The sequence below is a fragment of the Thamnophis sirtalis genome, unplaced genomic scaffold (genome assembly GCF_051295495.1).
Source record: "Thamnophis sirtalis isolate CommonGarterSnake01/CBP01778 unplaced genomic scaffold, rThaSir2_p1.2 scaffold_2, whole genome shotgun sequence".
Classification (NCBI taxonomy): domain Eukaryota; kingdom Metazoa; phylum Chordata; class Lepidosauria; order Squamata; family Natricidae; genus Thamnophis; species Thamnophis sirtalis.
The window spans coordinates 100899112-100924009 of NW_028261382.1; the positions used below are offsets into that span (position 1 = coordinate 100899112).

The following is a 24898-nucleotide window of genomic DNA, read 5'->3' on the forward strand; positions in this document are numbered from 1 at the left end:
CCCCAGTGGCTTAGCATCAGTTGACAGGGCCTTTCCCCAATATCTCTATTCCCCTGAAGTCAGTGGGGAGGTTTTCCTTTCTCAGCTAGCCAGACACCCAAGGGACAGTTAGGGCCAAGCTGCTCCTGAATTGAAAATAGTGGCAAGTATTTGTGGGTCTATAAACTCTTCTGGGGGAGATGGTTAAACCGTCCAGATAAAGGCCATGGATGTAGCTGCTGTTCAAGTCATGTCAGTAGCTAATTTTTCTGCAATTCTGGTTTTGATTTAACAAGGGGAAATTATTTTTCCAAAATAAGCCAGATCAAACTATATGTGCTTATTTGCTATTTTGAGGAAAGGTGCCATTTCTGTACCTGATAAGGCCCAGTTGGTTCACTAAAAATTGGATTAGGTCTGGCTCAAATATCAAGCAAATTTCTCCTTTCTTGCTTGGCAAAACATCAAAACCCTACAAGTGTTTTGTAGACTTGGTGGGATTTAATAAAGACGTTGCCTCAATATAGATTGTAGACTTCTTTTCATGAACAATACGGTGCATTTAACCCGTTAGGTGACTTGGGAGCATTTTATGAAATGAAGCTCTCTCCTCTCTCTTACCAATTCCTTTGTACATGAGGGAATTAAAGAGGGTTGGTGAAACCCCAAAGAATTTTACCCTGAAAATCCATCGTTTTTTTTTAACCTTGTTATTTTTTTTATAAATAACTCTATGGACCCAGCGGAAAAGAATCTATAAAACAGGGATTTCCAGCCTTGGCAACTTTAAGACTTGGACTTGTGAGCTTCAACCCCAGAGTCCCCCCAGCCATTCTTTTCTTTTTTTCTTCTTTTTTTAAAATAATTTTATTTTTAAACGAACAAAAAAAAAACATAACACATACAACCTTTTCCATTTCATATAGCGTGTCGTTTGGTTACAAGATTTTGTGTGTCCTTCCCATGGTCACCACTTGCAATTATATATCGAATCACAAATTGTTCATTAGATAAACATAAGTACATTATAGTTTTTTTTAATTTATTTTATTTTATCAATTTCATATATACATTCACAATTATATGATCTCATAACTGTTATTAATAATATGTATTTATAACAATTTTTCCCTACTGTTGACAATATACTTGAAGATTGCTTTTTTATCATCCCATAAATCCATCTTTACTTTATTGTTATATGTCAATTTTTCAACTGTCATTATTATTCCTTAATTTTAAACAAGATATTCTAAATATTGAATCCATACATACAACATCATTTTGTATCAATAATTCAACTCCAATTATTATTCCTACATTTTAAACAGAATATTCCATATGTTAAAATCATACATCCATTACATTGTTCTAATCTGTTTAACAATGCTAAATCCTTATAGTATTGCATGTATCATTCTATTATTCTTAAAATATAAAAAGTTCTCCCACTTTTTTCATTACCGTGATTTTTTTATCTAAAAATTGATAAAACAAATCCCAAACCTTGTAAAATTATTGTTCTTCTTGTTCTCTAATTTCAAATGTCAATTTACTCATTTCCGCACATTCCATATTTTTTTGAATAGTTTCCTCCTGCGTTGGTATTTTCTCATTTTTCCAATTTTTTGCAAATACAATTCTAGCTGCTGTTAAAACACTTACAATCAAATATTTCAAGTCTCTATTATATATTTCTGGTATAATTCCTAATAAAAAAGTATCTGGTTTAAAGTCTATATGTTTTTGTGTCATTTTCTCCAACCACGTGTGGATCTTAGTCCAATATCTTTTAGCTTCTGCACAAGTCCACCACATATGGTAATATGAACCCAGTGTCGGATGACATTTCCAACACTTTTCTGATTTATTCTTGAACATTCTTGCTATTCTCGTCGTGGGTAGATGCCACCTGTAAAACATCTTATATACATTTTCTTTATATGCTGTTGACATAGTCATTTTGTAATTTTGGGACCATAATTTCTGCCACTTCTCTCATTCAATCCCATGCCCAAAATTTTTCCCCCAAGCTATCATAGTTCCTTTAACTTGTTCTTCTTCTAATATAACCTCTAGTAAGTGTCAATAAAACTTTTTAATTACTTTTTCATCAGTACCCATCAAAATTTTATCTAACTCAGTCATTTTATCATAAAAACCTTCCTCTTTACGGTCCTTTTAATATCTAGATTGTATTTGCACATATGAAAACCAGTTCATCTTTATATCTTTCTTTTCCAGTTCTTCCATAGATTTAAGTTCACCCTCTGCAATCAATATTTCACCATATTTGTTCCTTTTTGTATATTATTGCGTATGAAAAGGCTTCAATAGTTCATAGCCAGACTGGAATTTTTAAATAATATTGTCTTTTAATCTTCTCCCAATTTAGTAGCAAAGCCTCCCGTAGGTAATCTCTTCTAAATTACCCCTGTGTTTTAGTTCCCTTGTAACATAAAAAGGTATGGCATCCCCACAACAGATCATGTCCTTCAAGGGTCAATAGTCTGGTCTTCCTTAGTGTTATCCGTTCTTTAACCCACATCAAACTTGCTGCCTGGTGATATAGTTCCCAATTGAGCAGGCCCAATCCTCCTCTTGTTCTTGCATCTTGTAGCAATTTTAGTTTTATTCTTGCTTTTTCCCCTGCCATATTTACTTCAACACTATTTTATTTAAGTCATCAAAATATTCCTTCCCTAGTCTATTAGAATCGTCTGGAACAGATATAAAATTCTAGGTAGAATGTTCATTTTAATTGTAGATATTCTCCCTATCATCAAAAGTTGTAGATTTTCCCATTTCTTCAGGTCCATCGCGATCTGTTGTTTGAGTTTATAGTAGTTGTTGTCTTTAAGAGCGCTGCATCTTGCTGTTAAACATATCCCCAAATATTTAACCTTGTTCATAGCTTGCATCTCCAAGGTTTCCGCCAACTCTTCTTTTTGTCTTGTTGACATATTCTTTGTCAAGATCTTTGTCTTTATTTTTAATCCTGCTACTTTTCCATATTCTTCTATTCTTTCTATCAATTTAGGTGCTGTTTCTAATGGGTCCTCTAGGATGAAGACCACGTCATCTGCCAATGCTTGTAACTTGTATTCTTCCTTTTTGATTTTCATTCCTTTTATTTATTTTCCTTCTCTGGCATTTCTATTTAAAACTTCTAACGTTAAGGCAAAAAGTAATGCATCACTGAGCAGCCTTTTTTGGCCAAGGGAGTGCCATGAAAGTGGCCTGGAGCCCCTCCTCTGCCAGCCAGCGGGGCACCATGATGTTTCCAAGCATCGCTCCCTTTGGCCATTTGCTGTGGTAGATCCACCTTCCTCTCAAGCTTCCTGAAGCAAGGAAATTCTTTGATCATGGGGAGAGTCAGCTGTCCTCATTTGCTGACAATTGACCATTGGGTCAGTTTTGCAGGTGAAACCACCCTCGCTTCTATAGTTATTTGGTTTTATATTTGTAATCTGTAAACGTATTTAATCGGGCATTAGGGACTTCCTGTTACTTCTTAACGTCCAGAGAGGGCAAGCAGAATGGGGCAGCCCACTACAGGGAGTAGTTTATAGACAGCGCTCTGCGGGAGATCCCCTTGCGATGTACATTCCCAGGAAGAGGCGCTTTCCGTTCTGAAAGCTGCTGGAAGAGAGCACCGTGCAGGTGTTACCAGGGGAGAGGAAGAATCTAAGAGACAAAGCATTCGGCTTCAGCGTGAATCTCACTGTGTGTCTTTGTATGAAAAAAGAATTGATTTGAAAAGAAGGGAGAACTCAGCCAACTTGTGTCTAAAGAAGGAGAAATCAGATCATAGACTTGGAAGGGGCAGCCGTCGTCTGCTCAACTTCCACCCACCCACTCGGAAGGCAGGCTTCTTCCCACCAGCGTCTGGTCAAGGGCTCCGTGTGGAAAGCAGGTGTCTTCGGTCTCTGCTTCGTGGCTCCGCGTTGCTCGAGCAAACAAGCCAAGCAACCTGCAGCGGTCGAAGGGGACCTGATCCTGTTAGCCCACGAAGGATAGCGACCGGTGCCCTTCTTACACCCAACCTTCCCGAAATGTTTCCTTTGAGGCCGTTGTCCAGTTGGGGTGTTGACTCATAAGGGTCAACCGCTTCTTCTGAGAGGGTCTCTTGCATTTGGAGTGCAGTTTGCAAAATGCGCTGCTGCTGTTGCCCCTCTGCTATGAATCTGCCTGTCTCTGTGGCCGGTCCAGGTGCTCTGACAAGAGAAACTCCGGAAGATGGAAATTATCTGATTCTTGGGGGAGTTTCTTTCTGACACAGTAGCCTCTGATTTGGGAATCTCTTGATGCAGCATCTGAAGACGCACGATAGTCGGCTATTAAAATGACACATGATAATCCCTAACCTCTGTAAATCCAGGGATTAAAAAACATTTAAGGGAATGTCTCTAAGGATGACGAGTTCCTGTTACCTGTTTAAAACCACAGAGGCTTCTTCCAAAATGAACAAGTGGTTTTTTTTGCTGCCTCTGCACATCTGTGTGCTCCGTGATTTTGGGCTGCGTGCCTCTTTTCCCGTCTCCTCCGCCTGCAAAGCCCACGTAGCTTGCTAGGCAGGAGGGTAGGGGAATCTCTCCTAGTTTGCACCGGTGCCTTTCCTTAGAGTATAAGGAACATCTGGCAGCAGCAGGAGGGCTCTTCCGTTCTGGGAAGGTTTGGAATTGGTTTCCCCAAAGTGACGACGACGGCAGGACAGTGACGCTGTGCAAACGCCGTTTCCTCTGCCTGCCGTTCTGCTTTGATGGGGATCTCCATGATGGCTGACGTTCTGCAGTTCAACCTTGGCAGGAGAACCGTCTCCCCCCCACCCACCCACACACACACCTCCCCCCCCCCATGGGTTTGCTCAGCCTCCTGCAGGAAATCTGTCTTTAATGGTCTGGAGGAGGAGGAGGAGGAGGAGGAGGAGGAGGAGGAGGAGGAGGAGGAGAGGCAGCATTTGCCTAAGCAAGAGGAATATTGACAGGGCCGGCTTGGCAGCTCCCTTGCTGCACTTCTGGAGAGGGTTGGAGTGGTGAGCCACGGAGCAAATCGCCTTTTGTTCTTTGGCAATCCATTATCCCGCTGCCGCCTGTTCAGAAGCAGCAGAACATGCAGCAAAAGGAGGCTGCTTGGCAGGGAGACCGTGAAGGAAAACCGGCCTCCTCCTGCACAAACAGACCTAATTGCTGAAGAATAGCCCAAGGAGCCATTGAGCACAGGAGCCGGAGGAGAAGGAAGGGGAAGCGCTGGCAGTCAGGCAGAACCCGGAATGGGGAGAGCTTATTCCAACTCTGCTTAGCCGTGGTGGGTTCATGGGCAGTCACGAATAGCTAGGAAGTTATTATTATTTGCTAATAGTTATCCCTTGACCTTGTCACGGTTCCTGGGGCCCCAAAAGTCCTCCTCCAACGGAATGGACTGTAAAGCAGCACAGTGAAATTGTACTTCTGCTTGAGAGAGGTTGCGAGGTGTAAATCTGACCTCCCTGGTTGATCTACAGCTGCCTGATTCCCACTGGCACAACACCCCCAACCCCGATGGTGGTGGCTCCTTACCCCATTCCTGCTCAGACCCGGCTCTCTGCATTCTGGGAGGGTGATGGGGAAGCCCACCTGCCAGCTGTTTTTGAGGCAGGAGTGCTGGGCTGTCTCTCTAGGGACCCTTAACTGAGTAGAATCTGGAAAGTCTGGGGCAGCACTGAATTCAACTTGGAAACCATTTTTGGATTATTATTATTATTATTATTATTATTATTATATGAGTTTCTTCCACTCCGAAATGTGGGTTTCTCTTAACCTAAAGCCTCTAAGTATCCAGATAGAAATGACCTTAATTCTATTTGTACTGTGCTGACTTTGCCCGTTGATATTCACATTACTTGGATTTTAACAATGACTTGTAGTTTTTAAAACGATGTTGTGGGATGCTTGTAAACTCCCTGTTTATCTACATAGCGCTTTATTTTTCCTTTTCTCTTCTCTTAGCTTAATTAACCCATCACGTCTGGCTCCCATAGCAAGAAAGGCAAGGTGGCTCCTTTATAGGGAGGGTAAAAGAGGGGGTTGGAGCAGATCCTGCCACTCCTCCAGGCTGCCCTCCAGAAGCATCTCCAGAATGAACAGTCGGTCCAGCCAGAGCTGAGTTGTGGGCAATGGAGAATCTTCTCTGCTTCCAAAAACTGTCCCTCTGTCAGAGCTCCCTCCAGTCCTCAGCAAGGCAGCAGCCTGGAGTCAAAGTGATACCATCCCTGCAGCCTAGTAATTAAATGGCTGAGCCAGGCCAGGCTGGAGGGGTCTGTCTGTCCAGTGCCATGCAGAGGGCGGCCCATTGACTGCAGGCCCAGAGTGGAGGGCTTCCATCTCCTACTGGAGAACGCTGGCAAGTCCCAGAAGGGGAGGAAACGACGAATTCCGTGCCCCAGTGGGAGGCTCAGAATGGAAAAGTCCAGCTGTCGTCAAAGCTTGGTACCGGCCATGCCAACATTGACCGTAAATTGCGACAGGGACAGCCAAAGCCAGAAGGCCAGGAATTTTGGAGGCAGTCTGGAGAGAAAGGGAATGTGCGAGGCTTGGCAAGAGGAGCTCTGGCAGAAGGGGGGCTGGGTGCCCAGGCCAGGCAGGGAGGGATCGCCCCGATGCAAAGCAGGGTCTGGGCGAGGCCAAAGATGTCCACAGAGAGACTGCCTGGCGGCCTGGGTGCTCCAGGGTGCATGTCTTTCACAGACCCACCAAATCCCCCGTCCCCAGCTGACCACATGCATTTCATTCCTTTCTGCTCATTTTCCTATGGAAATCCACACACCCCCAAATTCCACCCGTGACTGCGGCCGGGTGCAAGAGGAGCCCCCCGTGACAGCATCTGCAATGATCACATTAGCTAGATGTGTTGGCTTTTTACACAGCGTGAGTTGAGATGTGTTTATTGCTCTGTTTTCCTTAATTAAATACATCGGGGCTCTCTAAAAGGGGGGAAAAAATCCAAGGTTCCTGTAAAAATGAACACTTTTATATGGTGTAAACTTTCATGGCCTGCAGCCCCTTCTTCCGATGCATAGAACTTTATCCTGAAAGAGGAGTAGAAACCCCACAGCTGGGGGGGGGGAGGGAGGTCGGTCGAGGGGGGATTATCACTGTCTGCACCTCCTTCTTGCATTTCCTTCTGCCCTCTCCGCCTTCCGTGGCCCCTTTGGAAGACTGTGTGTGTGTGTGTGTGTGTGTGTGTGTGTGTGTGTGTGTGTGTGTGCGCGTGTTATATCCGTGTGTCCTGTGCTCTGGGCAATACTTCCTGCCCCAAAGTTAAGTTCTCCGCAGACTTTTGTGTAACGAAGGTGCTTGCAAGACTCGCTGCCTTGATTTGCGTTGTTGGGAATGTTCCCGCCGGGGTTTCTCCTGGGCCTGCTAAACTCTTTGGGATTTGGAGGGAAGGGCCCAGCCAGTCGGGGAACATCTGCATGAGTAGAAAACAGGGGTCAGCAATGTTCTGGGATTCCAGGCTCCCCAAATGCCTTCGACTCACACTCCCATCATCCCCAGCCACTGAGAACGGTTGTTTGGCAGCATCAGGAATCCCGATGGAGAGAGAGGTGGCAGGTGTGACTTACCTGCATTTCAGAGGCTGCCTTCCTGGGGCCTCCTGGCTGGAGAAGGCCTTGAAGCTGCTGGCCCTGCTCCTTTCAGATGGGGGGAAGGGGCTATGGGGCTCCGGGTGCCGAGAGCCCTCTGTGTCTGCAGGGGGGGGGGCGTCTTTCTGCACCCTCTTCTGCAGGCTCCCCTTTCCTGCCCTGCTCCCTGTGACCGGAGCTGACGGGCGCTTTTGCTGGAGATAAAAAATAGCGGAGGAGTAACGGAGAGGCAGAAGGCACAGGAAGGCGGTTGGGTCGTTAGAGACAGAAGAGCAGAATTAACGTGCGGAGGGGGATTTGGAGGGAACACTGCCTGCATTGTAATCGGAGAGGGGCGAGGGGAAAAGAGAGAGACCGAGCGAGCGAGACTGACCCCCAATCCCCGGAGGGACCCCGAGAGTAGCAATGAGGAGAGAGTGAAGGATTCCAGAGGTGGAATGGCTTCCTCTTTCACCAGACAGACGCAAGGGAGGCGGGCAGCGCGCCAGCCCCGGTACCTGCACTTCCAATCTGGGCCATTGACAGCTGGAGCTACTTTGTTGGGGAGGAGGGGGAGCAGGAAGGGGGGTGGGCAGGCGGCTATGCAGCAACGTGCGATGTTGTAATGCAGCCGCCTTGCCGCTGCCACGGAGGACAAGTGCTCCAGCATCAGCCCTGGAAGGCTCCGGGGCTCCCGTCTCCCTCTCCCAGCTGGAGATCTTCATTCAGGCAGCTGCAGACGTTATACGGGCAGCCAGTCCCCCTGGGGAAGGAGCACCCCCCCCCCACCCGGCAATTCAGTTGAGGAAGGAAAGGCTGCCAAGGCTGGCCCGACAGCAGGGCAGGCACAGGGCAGCAAAATGGGGGTGCCAGTGGTTCATTCGCTCCCTCCCCCTTGCTTTGGGGTCAGCTGGCTGGGCGAGAGTAGATGGCTCAGGTCCTTTGTCCCATTCAGCTGCTCTTTCCCCAGCCATCGTCAGACTGGCCTCCCACGGAATGGGGTCTCTAAGCACTTATGTGCAACGGTAGCATCGAGGTCTCAATGAAGGGTTCCATGGGCAGGGGGTTGGACTAGAGGACCTCCAAGGTCCCTTCCAACTCTTATCAGTCTGTTATTCCTCTCTGGCTAGTTGAATCTTGGAGGTGAGTGGTCCAATTTCATCAATGAATTCAACTACCTGCACCACGTAGAAATCCAAACTAAATTATCCCTAGCCTTTCTAGCCCCCACTTGCACAAATCTAATGAAGGGGAACTCCCCCCCCCTCCCAATAACCTCCCTGGATCTTCAGTTCACTTCTCTCACCGTTCTGCCTTTTTTCCTAGCGCTGGATGGGAATCTCCTCTTCAGGGCTCTGCAGCCACAGGGCAGGGCCTGGACTTCCCCTGCAACCTCCCTTTGGGTGTTGGAGGAACGCTGTGTGTCGCTCTCCTTTTCTCTCTGGGAGCTTGGACTTCCAGCCCCCCTCTTGCAGGGTTTGTCAGTCCCCCTTTAATCGAGCAGCATCTCCGAGGAAGGGGGCAATTACAACAGTTCCTCTGATTTAAAGGTGCATCTCTGCCAGGTGCGGCCTGGGTCTTCCCTTGGCACCAAGGGCCTGGCATGAAGAAGAGGCGCTTAAAGCACGAGGAATGAAGTTCTGTGTCAGGCGGAGGAACGCACTGACTCCGCTGCCTCTCCCACCACTGTTCACGGAGGTGGTGCTGGGTTCTAGGGCCCTTCCTGCTTTCCCTTCTTCGGCCAGGCTGGAAGTGGGGCGGGACTGAAGGTTTTTCCGAATAGGCCGTTGGTCTCCAACACCTCCCACTCCACACACCGGTGGTCCCTGGAAGATGGAGCAATGCGGGTCAGGATGGGACTGCCGTCGGGAGAGGTGTGTTATCCCTCATCCGCTCAGAGCTCTTTTCCTTCCTGCACTTCCAACTCTTACGCAATATGTCCTAAAGCGACCCAACGGTTTAAAAGATGGGAAAAACCTCACCTCGGCCGTTCTTCCCTCTTGCTTGAATGGATTTACAAAAACAGGCGTTCTTGCCAAAGGAATTTGTGTCGCTCTGACCTGAACCCCGGATTCAAGAGGGAGGGGCAGCAGGGGCGATGGTGAGGGATTCCCCCTTCTCCCATTTGCACCCCCTGAGCATGCTCTGGGCCTGGGTCTGTTCCTCCGACAAAGGGGCTTGGCCAACGCTCTGCAAGGAGTGAGCCGGGAGGAGCCGGACGGAGTCTGCCCAGCTGCCTGGTCCGAGTCAAAGCGGGACTTTTGTGCCCCTGGAAACCTCGGGCTCCTCGGCCGCTCCTGCCAGGTTTTCCTTTCTGGTGAGTGGAGAGTCCTTCCTAGCAATTGCTGGGGGACTCCCAGGAAAGAAGCTGAAATGATGTTTCATTTGAGGAAGAAACGTTGGGTCATAATTCTGAACCTGCCATTCCCAGAAAAACAGAACAGGACATTTTCTTGAAGCTCTACAGTCAGAGACGATCTGTTTCTAGGCAGAAATGAGATCCCGGAATGAGCGGCTCCCGGTTGCCGGTCAAGATTGTGTAAGATTGAGAGAGTGTCCCCAACCCACACCCCATTCCACATAGATTAGAGACGGTCTTCCCTTCACTCTGATTGATGTGTGGCTGCTCAGCCCTGGCCTGGGTTCAGAAGCTATTCTTAATTTTGCTCTTAATTCAATTCTGAATGTTCCCAATTTAGACTGATTTTCTAGCTCACCCTGCCTTTGAAAGGGGTGGGGGGATTGCCTTGCAGAGCAGGGTCCTGCCCATTCATTTCGTGTTTGTTTTCACTGGGCTTTTATGCTGCCCCAGGCTCAAAGCTGGCAGAGGTTCCACAGAGTGGCTTAGAGATGAAGAGCCACCCTATCCTCTGCTGTCCTCTCGCATGCACACTGACTGTGAAGCCATTTATGTCTCTTGCAAAGAAAAGCCACGGCTATTCGCTTTTCTGGCCCTAAGGAAGCTGGGCTTTATTCAGCAAGGTCAGGCTAGGAGGATTCCTTTGGCAAAAGGCTCTCCGGGTTGCTGACCAGCAGCCATGATCAGAAGGGGAACCGGTAGCTTTGAGCACCCCAAATCTCCCAGTCCTCCCCAGCTGCCTTCAAAAGTTTGCCCAGCAATTAAGGGTGGATTCTCAGCGGAAACCCAGGACTCGGCCTGGAAATGTAGAATCCCTTTCTTGTAGCCACAGCGGGCTCATTGAGCGTCCCCCAGTTCAGTCCCAGGCCCCTTCCTTCCGTTGGCCCTGCAGAGGAGCAAGGCTGGCCTTTCCTGGGGCTCCTCTTGTCTGCCGCCTTCTGCTTTCTGGCCTCCTCAACCTGAGCCAGGCGCTTGGTGCTGCAACATGCCAGCAGCTCCCCTTGCTTTGACGAACGGAGCCTAGCAAAAGAAGGAAGGCTCGTCTCTGGCTTCCCCCAAAGGTGCTTTTCCCAAAAGGCAACTGACTCCCTTTCCTTTCCTTTTCACTTCTTCTCCCTGAAGCTTCTTCGGTTCTTAGATGAGACAAAACGAAAACAAGAAGCCCAGCTGCCTTTTGGAAAAGCACCTTTGGGACGTCCGTGGCCACCTGGATGGTGGAGAATCCCCATAGTCACCTTGGGGTCCTTTCCCCCTTAGTTTGGGCCCGGGGTGGTCTCCTCCCCTCTCTGACCCACACCAAAGCTCTTGCCAGGGGAGGGGAGGCCCCACACCTTAAAGACCTTTGGTCTCAGCCCTGCCGAGGGCTTAGGTAGCCACGACTCCTCCCCCCCCCCGTCCCCCAACCTTATCCGGGGGATGCCGAGACGGGGAAGGCTGTGGTATTTAATAGTGATCTGGTGGGATGCATTGTTCCAGCTACTAGCAAGGAAGCACATTTCATCCAGAAACCGTATGAGTTACAAAATGGGAAAGTTGATCTCACTCCAGGCCTTATTCTTGCTGTTTTCGGTTACAGACTTTAGCAGTTCTGTCTTCAATTAGTCTGTCTGAAGAAAAAAAGCCTGTGGAGCTGCCTCCTCCTCGGCCCATACTTGGTCTTTGCATCCGGCATTAGCCGGGCCTCAGGTGGTGCTCGGAATATCCAGCACTTTTCACGGCCAGAAAGTGCTTTTATTGGCCGGCTCGCAACGGAGCGCCCCCCCCCCCCGGGCCCTTGCCCAGAACGCCGAGCAGGGTCTTCCCTGCATACTGTGTTTTCCCAGAGGAGGATCTTTCCTCCCTTTGCCTTCTGGGAAGAGGGAGGGGGGTGTTGATTTAAGAAAGCAGCGGGGAGGGGGATGTCCTGGGAGGTCTGCTGCTGGATTTCCTGAAGCTGAGTGGGGAAAGAGAGCTTGCCGAATAGCTCCTCTCCCCTGCCTGGAGGGTGGGCAGCAGGGAGCATCTGGCTCCGAAAAGGTGCGCCGAAAGAGGCTGGATCCAAAGCCTTCTTCCTTTGGTCCTTGGGGGCCACCAGCAGGCCCTGTGGAGGAGGCCCCCTGCTCTGAGCTGGGCCTGGGGTTTCCCCTGAGGGGCCTCCCCTCAAGCTGACCCATATTGCTTCTGTCCAAATTGCATTCCAGGTGCAGGAGCTCCGCAGATGTGTGGAACTTAGGCACTAGCATTTTTTTTTAAAAAAAAGATCAATAACATGTATGACTTGGGGTTTATATCGCTATGTATGTAGTTATATGTAAGCCTTCTGCTCCACTCCTGCGATTTTGTTTTTCCCGTTGCTTTTTTTACTTAATTAGTAAAAATGAAAATTATTGAAAGCCTCCTGACATTGGCAGGCAGTTGTATTTTTCTTGGAGGTCCTGAGCCATTTTTACAGCAGGATCCGTCCGTTAACAGCTACTCCCACTCAGCCTCCATCAGCGGGGGGGGGGGGGGGAGAGTTAATAGATTTGCATCCTCTTTCTTGCTGAAGGACGTTTGCGGGGTCTGTTTCCTGAAGTTCTCCGAGTGATAGAGCTCCTTTGGGCCTCTGCTAAGCCGTGTTCCTTTCTCCTGCTTGAATAATCTCTGCCCCTCCGGGCTCTTCCCTTCTCTCCATTGGCTTGTGACTCAGGAAACAAACATGGTCAGCGCTGCCAGCTTATGGTGGCTGCCCTTCCCGACGCCTGACTCGTGCCCACTGCTCCTGAATAGGCTGCAGGAGGTCCGCAGAACCAGTGTGCTCCGACTGCAACCTACGACGTGGAGGGAATTTTCTGCTCACCCGTTTTATTCCTTGGCTTTCACTTTTTGGCGTCTCACTTTCCCTCCCCAGATCTCTCACCTTCCTTTTCTGCTGAGGAAATACTCAGAAGTGCTTTGCTTATGGTGGGACGCATCGCTTAGGCCTTCCGCCGCATCCTTGCCAGGCGCCACACGTAAATGCAGGCCGTTTGGCCCGACTGATGCAGAGACGGGGTTTCCAACCTGATTATGGGGAAAGGTTTTGCAGAGCGGCAAACTCTGGCGAAGGATTTAAAATCAGAAATGGGTTGCCAAAGTTGCCACTAGTTGTTAACAAGGATTTCAGACACAGTGCTGTATACGCGGCCCTGACTGGTCTTCATCCGCGTGTCACCCTCCAGATAAAGCTGGGACCCCTGTGGAGTAAGCCTTGCTACGAAGCTCAAAGTCTGCCCTGATGGATGCCAGTGAGACTCGGACTGTATACAGGAGGAATGCTGGGCAATCGAACCCCTCCCACACGGCCTTCCTCCGTGGAATTCTGAGGATCCGGTGGCAGGACAAGGTGCCAGGCACAGAAGTCCTCCCCAGAGCAGGCCTGCCATCCGTTCACGCCCTGCTGAGGGAAGCCCAGGCAGGCCATGTTGCAAGGATGCCAGACCATCTCATCCCCAAACGGCTGCCTCAAGGAAAGTGACAGAGGAAGCCATACAAAGACACGTCGAAAGCCTCCTTCAAGTCCCTGGATATCGACTCCGCCCCCTGGGAAACCCCGGCACAAGACGGATCGACATGCTGATCCACCAAGGATGCCAGGCATCTGAGGACAGGAGGGCAACCGTAGCACGAGAGAAGCCAGCACTCCACAAAGCCAAGGCTGCAAATGCGGTGACAGTGGTGCCCACACATCTGCCTGGCATGTGGCAGAACATTTCGTGCCCATATAGGGCTTACCATCCACCTGCGGACACACCGTGGACAGCCCACAACCTGTTAGATGTCAAGGTCCTCTTTGAACATGATGGCCAAACATCCTCACCCTCCAGATGTGCTGGACACACAACGTCTGGAGCTGTGACCTAGAACCCAAATTTCCAACCAGGATGGTCCTTGGGGAAAACTGCTCTGAAAGAGAGTGGAGAACATCCAGTGAAACGCCTGCTCTGCTGTTTTTCTTCTTATATAATGTGGATTATTGCTTCCAGACTCTTCCCCAGTTCGCTCATGGGAGGAGTTTCTGTCTCCAGAGCTTAAAAGGGTCACCGAGTTGGAAGGGACGTTGGAGGTCTTCTAGTCCAACCCCCTGCCCCAGGCAGGAGACTCTGTGCCATTCCAGACAAATAATTGCCCAGTCTCTTCCTAAAAACCTCCAGTCATGGAACCCCCACAACCTCTGGAGGCAGGCCGTTCCACTGGTTATCTGTTCCCACTATCCGGACATTTCTCCTGAGTTCTAGGTTGCTTCCCTCCTTGTTTAGTCTCCATCCATTGCCTTCAGGTGTTTTGGAGAATAGGTTGACTGCCCCGTCTTTGTGGCAGCCCCTCAAATACTGGACGTATTTGTCCACCTTGGTACTTGAGAGACCGCCTGCTGCCAATTACCTCCATCAGACCTATTAGATCCCACAGAGTAGGCCTCCTCCGAATCCCATCTACCGGCCAATGCCGATTGGCTACCACCCGGAGGAGGGCCTTCTCTGTGGCTGCTCCGGCCCTCTGGAACGAGCTCCCCGCAGAGATTCGGACCCTCACCACCCTTCAGGCCTTCCGCAAAGCCCTTAAAACCTGGCTGTTCCGACAGGCCTGGGGCTGACGAGTTTCCGTCCCCGCTCGAACTGTGTGGTTGTTGATTGTTTTTAAATTCTTTTGTAGTTGCTTGTTTGTTGTTTTTCCCCTTGTCTGTATTCCCTCCCTTGATTTGTGAGCCGACCTGAGTCACTCCGGGAATAGGGCGGCATATAAATGCAATAAATCCAAATCCACCTGTGCTGGGCACAGGGATGGAGGGCCACTGACCCTGGACAGATGGAAAGGGTTTCTGGGGAAATGAGCATGATATTCCTGTTTGATCTCTAAAGCCAAAGTTTGTCCTGTGTGCCAGATTCAGCTGTTCTGTTGTTGCAGATGAAGTAAAGCAATGAATGTTTGTTCTAGGTTTTGGTTCCATGCTTTCACTGGCTTAAGAAGTCTTTATCAGAAGGGCAGCCATTTCAGAAACCCCCGTTTACAGGTGCAGGGTTTGTTGTCTAAGAAATAGGGGCATGTTTTTTGGGTGCCACAACTCGCTTAGTGAGCACATAGGTGGGATGCAATTGAAACGCGCCCCCCCCCCCACCTTGCTGCTGGATGAACCATGGTTTCCCCTCCTTTGGTGTAGCATATGGTGCCTGCAAGATGACAAATGTGGCTGAAAAGATGCTGGGGTTTTTTTGGGGTGGGGTGGGGGGAATTGGTTAGCCCTAAAAACAAATGTTCACTTTTTTTTCAGAATAAACCCTTTTTACTTAAGACGTCTCTGAGATCCACTTTGGGGTTCTGTTTCAAGGCACCAGGCTAGAAACCCCAAGTTCTAACACCCCCCCCCCCCCAAAACTCCCCTGTGGCTCAAGCCTGGAGCCGAGGAAATTGCATAGTTTGTAGACACCCAAAAACCAGCCACTCAACTCTGGCCATGGGAAACCTGAGGCCACTTCAACTGGGCCATCTGGCACTAAAGGTCATTGAGTGGGGGGGGGGAGACAAAAACAGCTGTTAAACCAGGGCTGGGCAACTATGGCCCCTTCACGACTCCACCCCCAGGGCCTGCTTGGGAATTCTGGAAATCCACGGGTCACACAGGGCCCATGGTTACCCATCCCTGGTTTAAAGGATGCTGTGATTGTGGCAAGTTAAATTGGTTAAACCCTTAGATTAGTGTCAGCTGCTCTGAATGTTGTTGTTTTTTTAAATTAGGTTATTTTTTCCCTCAAGAGGCTTACACTTCTGTGGTCTCGGAGCAAGAAGCAGGCAGGCTGGCTGACCATTGGGGCCCTCCCTTGCTGTCTGGCCTGGCAGAGGGAGACCAAGGGTCAAGACTGGTGCAGGCTGGGGAACGGTTGGTGCATTATTCCGCTTCCGCCGTAGGAGCCTGAATCTGGCCTCCGTCTTTCCTCCGCATTCACGTCTGCAGAGCATTTGGCATTCAGGTTTCCTTTGGACAAGTACGCAGAAGCTTTGCGGCTTCACTTTTAGAAGTGAACACGTCAGCAAATGTTTTTCTCTAGGTAGACGAGACGTCCTGATGAGCCAAATTCGTTCAAGAGCCGTGTTACTAACTTCACGACTGCAGTGATTCACTTACAGATGTGGCAAGAAAGGTCGTAAAATGGGGCAAAACTCATTTAGTTGTCTTACTTAGCAGCATAAATTTTGGGCTCCACAATTGTGGTTACAAGTTGAGGACTGCCTGCCATTGGCTCTGGGCTTCCTGTACAAAGAAGCGTCAATCCCTTCTGACCTCTAACCCCACACCAAGACAAGCACACACAACCCTCGTCCAAATTAACACAAACTACAGAGAGAGGAGGGGGAGGGAGAACGCATATATGACCCTGGTCATTTTAAGCTCAACTGGAAGTAGCAGGACCGGAATCAGAATCCAAAATCTGAAAGGACGTTTATGTTGCATACTTACAAAAATATCACTATATAAACAACTTTGGTTTTATATTATCAAGGCAGGAAAATCCAGCCAGTCCTCATGACAACACCATCCAGAGTTCTGACAGCAGGGCGGCCCATAACTCCCGGAGGAGCCCTTTCCTCTGGGCGCCCTCCCTTTCTCTTCTCGCCCCCTAGGAGGTGGGCCAGTTAGGATGCTTCCGCCAGACGCCAGTCCCTGGTGAGCAGGAAAAAACGTTTTTGTCCTAGGAGCTGTGCCTCCGACACCCGGCACGGCCCTGCCGTATTTGCAGATCTGAGCCCGCTTGGCTTGCCTGCAGATCCAGCCTTTGGGCTCTCCGTCTCTCCCGGTTGCCCGTGAGTTTGTCCGGGGCACAAGCGCACAGCCCAGGAGGGCAGCCCGGGGGTGGGGGGTGGGGGCTCTCTTTATTTCGCCCTCCTGCTGCTGCTGCTGCTGTTGCCAGCCTCACCACCACCATCCGGCTTCCACGAGGGGCTAGCTCCGAATCGCCGTCTTTCTCTCTCGGTCTTTACTCTGCAAAGGGACAGAGGGGGAGAGGGGGGCGTTATGCAAAGCCACCCAGAACCGGCTTCGACCTATCAGCCAAGAGCCGCCTGGCAGCCAGATGGGCAGCAAACACGTTGATAAGCAAAGAAACAAGCAAACGGGCTCTTGGCCCTCCCCAGTGCTGCCTCTTGTGGGTGCTGGATTTCTAGCCTTACCTCCCCTGCACCCCTGCACCCCAGGTCAAAAGAGTGGGAGTCCTCCCAAGTGACTGCACTGCACAGCTTCCAGAGCTGCCGATTGCCCCTTCCCCGTTTTATTAGGTCTCCTCCCTGGGTTTTGACCCCGACCCCTTGGAAGAAAGTGGTTCCGTCCTTCCTGCAGCTAGGAATCAACTGGGGAGGGGTGGGGGTGTTGGTATGGGAGGGGATGGTGTTTAACTGGAAGTCTTAGGGCTGGGCAATGGCCAGAGTCCCCCTGGCTGGTCGTCATTTGGGGCAGGTGAGGGTTGCTCTGCGGGAAATGCAAACATCCTGAGGCAGCTTCTTCAGGGCTCCCCTGGGGGTGTGTGTTTGGGGTCAGGAGGCCCCACGGGTGGGATAAACAGCCAAATGGCAACCCCGTCCCTCCTTCCTTGAACAGGAGGGGCCAGCCCAGGAACGGCCGCATTGAGTTTCCCAGATGTTCAGGCCCCAGGAGCCCTCTTGCTGTCTGGAGAGGAAATGGGGGTCCGGAAAATGCCTCCCCATATTTCCCCTCTGATCCCCTTGCTTTTCCGCTGCCCCTAAAATCAGGAACATTAAGTTAAGGGGGCTACTCAGCTGGCTTCCAGGTGCCTCTCCCTGCCTGCTGAAGCGCCTGCGGGGATCCCCGGGAGCCCTCGGTTCAGCCTGAGAGGGAGGGGATGGTTGTTGCCTGAGAGGGAGGGGAAAGTGGGGGAGCTTTGCCCAAGGAAAGGGTCCCTGGGACGAGGGCGCTGGCCTGGTCTCCTCCTAAGGAGAGGGCTCCTCCTGGCCTGAACCAGGGGGAGGCTCCCCCCTTGAGCCACCTGCAGGCCAGAGGGGCATGGCTCTTTTGGCACCCCAAACGCTGCATTGGGAGGAGGGGAGAAGCCTTGAGGGGCTCCTGGTGCTCTTTGGAGCAGAGCCATCCAGAGACTACCAGCTGGCCAAGGTGGCGCAGTGGTTAAAAGCACCACTGCAGGCTACTGCTAGATCAGCAGGTCAGCGGTCAGCGGTTAAGAGCCAAGGTGGCGCAGTGGTTAAAAGCACCACTGCAGGCTACTGCTAGATCAGCAGGTCAGCGGTTCAAATCCCACCGGCTCAGGGTTGACTCAGCCTTCCATCCTTCCGAGGTGGGTAAAATGAGGACCCAGATTGTTGGGGGCAATATGCTGACTCTCTGTAAACCGCTTAGAGAGGCCTGAAAGGCCTATGAAGCGGTATATAAGTCTACTGCTATTGCTATTGCTATTGGCCCTTGCAGGAGCCCTTAAGCTGGAAGGATCCCCAAATCCCATCTGGTCTGGCTATGTATAGAGCCCCCCCCCCCCAGCGCCTTGAATGCCTGACCCCTCTGGACCTCTGGAGGTGCAGCTGCCTTGGTGGAGATTAAGCCCACTTGACTTCAAAGTGGGAGCAGATTCCTGCTGTTAAAGAAACTGCTCCTTCACCAGAGGTCTTAAAAAGAAAAACTCTCTGGGCTTCCCACCCATTCCTTCTTTCTCTTTGGAATTCTGTTTGGGTTTATGAAAGTGAAAGTGGGGGGCCAGGTTCTTCCCCTAAGAGGCTTAGGAGACAGTCCGGCCCCTCAGAGCCAGTCCCAGCTGTGCTCCCTATTTCCAGTCAACCACCCGGATGATTCCCCCACCTTCCATCAGGAGAGCAAAAGGCAAGAATCCGTTCAGGGCACCCAGAGGCCTGGTCCCACTTCTGATTCTTCCTCACCCCAGCCGGCTGCGGAGAAGCCAAGGGGTCCGGGGCCTCTCTCAGTGGGTGGGCAACAGAGGGCCCCGTTTGGCAGAAGTCTGAGAAAGAAAGGCCGAGCTTAGGAACGAGCTGGGGGGCTGGAGAAGAATCCCTCCTCCTCCTAGTCCTGTGATGGAGAGTAGAATGATTTTTAAGGGGTGGGATAGAATTATCTAAGCATTTATAGTCCTTGCAGGGAGCATTGTGTGTGAAAGAGTTAAAGGGCAGATAACACGGCCAGCAGGAGGAAAGCTGGTCGGCTTATTCTCAGTGTCTTTTTGCTTCCAAAATGTAGTATTGCAACCTTAACTTGGTGCCTCTGTCGCAGTAGCCGGTCATCATTTGAACCCGGGAGCCCCAGCAGCTGCAACTGCCCTTATGGCGTGTTGCTGAGAGAAAGCATGGCTGCCTTTGCCAGAAAGGGAAAGGAAAATGCCACCACTAAAATACCAACAGAAGAGCGTGGCGCTTACAGAAACATCCGGTGCTTTTGAGCAAGTTTCAGGCATGGGAAATAGTCCGTAGGGCTCTCTTGCGATGGCTCCAATTCGGGACGGCTGCACTTAAGTAGCCCAGAGGAACATCTTCCCATCGGCCACCCGGGTCCCAGAGACCCTGGCCCCAAAGGCCTCCTGGGCAGCTGGTTGGAATAGGCTTGGCATTGATTGCTTAGACTGCTTGGCATTTGTTTTTTTAAAAATTGCTAATGTGTTAATTTGTCTGGCTGCTGGATTAAAAGTATAATCCACATGTCCTTCAGAAGTAAGGTGGGAAATGGGGGCGTAGAGGCCAGTCCTTGGCTCTTGCCTCTCTCCACCCAAGGGGAAGGCTGGGGGGAGCAATACTGGGCCCAGGGCCTTAAGTTACCGTACGAAGGATGGAATGCAGGTCTAATTAAAAATAACATCAAAACAAAACGAACGAAATCACTGGCCTTTCACTTTTGGCCAGGGCTCTTAAGCCACGCAAGGCAGCAACTCTCGGTGGCTCTCCCTGCTTTTGTGCATTGAATCTCCTCCTGGAGATGAGGGTGGGAGGGAAAAGTTCGCATGGCCTGCCAGAGTCTTCCTCCTCCTCCCTCCTCAAAATGAGAGCAGCCAAAAGTCTGGCAAAATGCATGCGAGGGAAGGACCCCCCCTCCCCCAAGACCTTTTGGGAGGCAGGCAACCCCCAGAAGACACCGGCATGGATGGGTTACGGGGCCTTCCCATGCTTGGCTCCTGGAAGAGGGCCCCCTGCTCCTGAAGAGCCACCGGTGCAGACCTCTGCTAGGGAGCTCCTTCCTAGCCACGGCCAGCCTCCTTTGGGGAACTCCAAGGTCAGAGTGCCCCTTCTGTGGGGAGAAGGACCAAGGTTCAAGCCCTGGCCCCTCTCCTGGGGGGTCCTGGAAAGGCCCCTGGTGGTCAGTGAGGGGATGAGGTGGGCCTGGAGGAATCCTGACCTGCTCTAGGGATGGTGGTGTTTTCTGCAGCTGTGGCCCCCATGCTGATTCCAACAGCAGAGGAATCCTGGACACTCTGCCTGGCTGGCCTGTTTTCCATGAAACGCCACGGTTGCTCTTTGATTTTTCTTTCCTGTGAAAAAAGGGTGGTGGTCGGGGTGCTATTTCGTTGAGGTGGGCGGCTATATACATACGATAAATAAAATAAATTCTGCCAGAACTTGCTGTCCTTGGTCCCTTCAGGTCCAAAGATGCCCCAGCCTTGAAGTCAGCCAATGAACTCCAGCTGGATTTTCTGGCCTAAATGGGGCTCCCCCACGTTCCCCCCGTTAAGAGGCAGCTCCAGTTCGGGACCATTTTTAGGGAAGAGCCCAGCTGCCCAGGGGGGCATTGTTTGAGGGCTTCCGTCCAAGAGGGAGAAGTCTGAGGTCTGCAGACGGCCTTCCTAACCCCTTTCTCTGGCTCACAAAGAAATCCCACCACGCAGGGCGGTCGGCTTCTTCCTCCTCCTTGCTGGAGAGTAGTTGTTCCTCCTTCCGACTCTTCTGGAAGTTTCGTATGAGATCATTTCGGAATCCTCCTTTGTGTCCTCTGGGCAAAGCGACTGGGAGGGACTGACACTGGCAAAGTTAAGGAATGCCGTTGCAGGAGAGCAGAGAGGGTGCCCTCCACGTTCAGCTGCATCGTGTTGTTATTGATTTCTCCAACCGCAGTCCTAATTCTAGACCTCAGTTGCGAAGACCAAGCTAATCTTCTTTCAAGTGGGTCAAACGGTTGCAAAAGCAGGCTTGCCTCCCAGATAGAAAGGTTTCATAAAATAGCATCGGGTTCCTGGGCAAGGGGGTGGGGGTGGGGTGATGTCGCCCCAGTAAATATTTTGTCCTCCTGGGTGATGGATGATGTCTTCTGTGCCATGACCTTTGGAAGGTCTTCTGCTCCACAGATAGGTTTACAGAAGCGCCTGCCCGGGAGCAAAATAGGTTTCTGTTGCAAATCTCCCTTTTCACGCTGAAACTCAAGAAGGTGCGTTTCCCGTGGCTCTCTCTCTCTCTCTCTCTAGCAGCCTCTGTTCCTGGATGTCACGATGCGTATTTTCAGTGTGCTGTTGAGATTAAGAGCAGTGCGTGCTCATGTGGCTGCTTCTCCCTGCGTGCACGCACACACACCCTTTCGAAGGGCAGAGGAACTCAGTTTTCAGCGCAGTTTTCCTTTCGCAGCCAGACTGGACGTGGCCGGGTGTTTTTCTGTCTTCTGGGGCTTTAGGAATTGGGCCGCTGCAGAGCTCTGCTCTTGCCCTGGATCCTTGCTCAAATTCCTCAGGAGAGCAGCTGGAGGAGAAAAATGCCCACTCTCCCAGATGCAAAATCCCAGCACTTGCCCCCACGTAGAGAAACAGAATAAATGCGTGGAACTTTTGTGCCTGCGAGAAATGGGCCCTGAAACCACAGCTGTCTCTAAACAATTACGGGAGCTGTGAGAAGCACAAGACCTTGGAATTTGCATTGCAAATTGACACCTATGCCGTGTTTAAGAAGTGGCTTACTTTCTCTCCAAGTGCAAGGAGAGGGACGTATGTTGCACAGCCCCCCCCCCCTTTAGAGAAGGTTTGAGGCACTTGTGTGGAGGCTCGTATAGTCTGGAGGGCTGCAGGTGTGAGTTCAGGAGAGGGAGGGTTTTTTAAGAGCTCCTTTGCACTGAAGACTTGCTTCCTCTCGGATGCGCGGGGTCTGGCCTTCTCTCTTGCTCTTTGCCCCTTTTGACAGCTGAGCGTGGAAGGAAAGGCCGCCTGCTTTGGCTCCCCGTGCTGCTCTGATGTTCAGGCAACGGTGGTGGGGATCCACTCGTGTTGCGGTGCTTGAGAGAGGGAAGGGGAGGTCAAGGGAGCCCCACTGGACGAGGCCACCCGCTTCCCTTTCCACAAGAAGCTTGCTTGTTTTGTGAAGCGAATCATCCAGGGTCAGTAAGTGGAGAATTGAGTCCCCTCCCAGCCAACTGGCCAAGATTGAATTCTGATGGTTTTGTTTTTTTCCTCGGACGCCTCTCTAGGTCCTTTTTCATCTTGTCTGCTTCCATAAACTCTTCCATTGAATGTTAACCAAAATGTGCCCATCATTAAGATTGATTTGAGGAAATGTTTCGGTTGCCCCGTAGACACAATTACATCCACAGGTCATAATCTGGGTACCTCTGGGAGTCTGGGGGGCGCCCCCATTTCTTGCTCCTGGACCACCTCCGCTCCTTCTCACACAAAGGGTGGCTTCTCATGAGGAGGTGCCTTCTGCTGTCATCCCAGAGTGGCCCCCCTGCTTTCTGCCCTTGGGCGCCCCAGTCCCCGAGGAAGGCTGTCATCCTGCAGGCCCTGGGCCCACTGAGGGCCAGTTGCCTTAGAGGTTGTCCTGAGCCCTCTGTACCCAGCCAGATGGAAACGCAGCCCTTCCTTAATCCCTTCCACTTTCCGTTAGGCTACAACTGCTTGCGGCACATTATTTATGAACTCAAGAGAGTTTCCTCGCCAGAACTGCAGGCTGTTGTGGGAGGAAGACGTCCAAAACAGTCAATGGGAAAATGCATTTGTTTCACTTTTAAGTATTTTTAAATAGTTTTTTAAAAAAAATCACAGCTAAACTCTTCAAGGATAGCTACAGCCCAAAGTGTCCCAAGTGCGCCTGTTGCTTCTCCGTGTTTCTTTGCTTTAACAATGCTGAACGTTCCTTGCCGAAGTCTCTGAGCGGAGGGCTTGCAGTCAAATGCTTTCAGCCGTATTGCGGGTGGGCTTCAGCCTCTTCCCATGCAAGGCCAAAGTATGGGCAGCGGCCGGACAGCTGTCAGTTACGAAGGGTCCTTGTGCTTGGCAGTCACGGAGTTGGCAGGCTGTGTGTCCCTGAAGTGAGGGCTCCCCAGGCCTAAAATATGTGGCAGAGAAGCCCCTCATCCCGATCAGCCGCGGCAACGGATACAGCAGGTGTGGGGAGATCCGAGGCTGGCACACTGGGCGGCAGTCTGGGTCTTTATGGTCCCACTAGAGGGGGAGGGGGGCTTTGCCTTGGGTGGGTAGGTCCCCTCCCCTTCTGGAGCAGGCAGGACTGAGGGCCGAGCGGGCTTTGCACGGCGTCCCCAATGGAGCTCCTCCAACATCTCTCTTCCCTTCCACTTGTAGGCCTCTGCTGGTATTGGGGTGGGGGCTGTTTGTGGTGTGCAGGAGGGGTGGGCCTGGAGGGGCTTCCTCCCTCAGGGGAACAGTTGTGCTTGGAAGCAACTTCAGCCTCCCAGCAGGAGCCCTCTGCTCCCTGGAATGGTTGGGGCCCTTCGGGTCATAAAGCGCCTGCTCTGAGGAGGATGGGGGTCCCTGCTTTCTGGTGGGAGCTTTGGGGAAGCCTTGGCCTCTCAGCCTCAGGGAGGGGGGGGGACTGGGAAACCTTTGGGAAGAACCCTGAGCCGCCAAGATGCCCTCAGGATGGCCCAAGCCTGGCTTGCCAAAGGCCCAGAACCCCTCCCCCGCCCTGCCCACTCTCTGGGTTGCCCTGCCCCACTGGCTTTTAGCCCCATTGATCAATTGGGGGGGGGGGACCAGGGAAAGGGAGGGGTGCAGAGCCTCCTATGCGGAGCAGGCATGGGCAGCCTGGAGCCCTGGGGGGAGCCAGCCGGGTCTTCTGCCAGCCAGGCGCCGGATCCATCGGAGGGGGTTCCCCGGTGCGCCCCCCCCTTACCCCCCCCCCAGCAGCCACTCACCAGCTTCCTCTGGTTGCTGAGGCAGAAAGTGCAGATCTGCTTGGGCTGGGAGCCTTCGCTCTCGTGGGCGGCGGGGCTGCCGCCGCCTTTGCCGCCGCCGCCGCCGGCGGGGTGGAAGAAGGCCGGGCCGGCGTGGCAGGGTTGCCCGTCCCCGCAGGCCTCCCCGGCCAGGAGGACGTTGCCCAGGTGCGCGATGTAGCTGGAGGCCAGGCGGAGCGTCTCGATCTTGGAGAGCTTGCGGTCGGCCGGCTCGGTGGGGATGAGCGTCCGGAGGGCGCTGAAGGCGGTGTTGACGCTGTTGGTGCGGTCCCTCTCGCGCGCGTTGGCCGTGTGGCGCTGGCGGGGCTCGCGGGAGACGCCGCGGCCGCCCTTCTTGCCCGGCCCGCGCTTGCCGCCCCGCAGCCCGTAGGCGCCCGCCTCCAGCGCGTAGGGCTTCTCGTCCGAGCCCGAGCTCTCGCCGCTGCCGTTCTCCTCGTCCTCCTCCGACAGCATGCTGATCTCCGGGTACAGGAAGCGGCTGGGCGCCGAGCGCAGCAGGGCGAAGGACATGGCTGGGCTGGAGGGCGAGCGGCGGGCGGAGACGGTCCGGCTCAGCTCCCACCTCGCATCTTGCGCCGCCCGACTCGGGCGCTCTCCCCGGCCAGGGATCCCCGGGGCTTCCGCGCTCCCCGCACGCAGGCAGGCAGGCAGGCACGTGCGGGCGGTGAGCGGCTGCTGGGCGACGGCGGCGCTGGACAGGCGCGCGCGAGTTTTATATTGTCCGTGATGGTCGCCCGACAGGCCCCTCCCTCCCCGCCCCGCTTCACGCCTACCTGAGCGTTGCTCGGGGGGGGGGGAGCGCCTGCCCACCCCCCACCCCCGCCTGGGGGCTGCAAGC

The 24898-nt window shown here is 52.1% G+C and overlaps 2 protein-coding genes across 4 annotated transcripts in view; one reads left to right on the plus strand and one right to left on the minus strand.

Moving 5' to 3' along the window:
* Positions 1-24898, plus strand: part of BOP1 (BOP1 ribosomal biogenesis factor) — a 53230-nt gene that overhangs the window by 19797 nt on the left and 8535 nt on the right. The window lies entirely within an intron of this gene.
* SCX (scleraxis bHLH transcription factor) lies at positions 16645-24744 on the minus strand. The gene is made up of 2 exons (XM_087706576.1): positions 24022-24744; positions 16645-16914 (listed from the first exon to the last, which is right to left on the minus strand). Exons 1-2 carry the CDS (start codon positions 24568-24570, stop codon positions 16876-16878), a joined length of 588 nt encoding a protein of 195 aa, XP_087562702.1. The 5' UTR covers positions 24571-24744; the 3' UTR covers positions 16645-16875.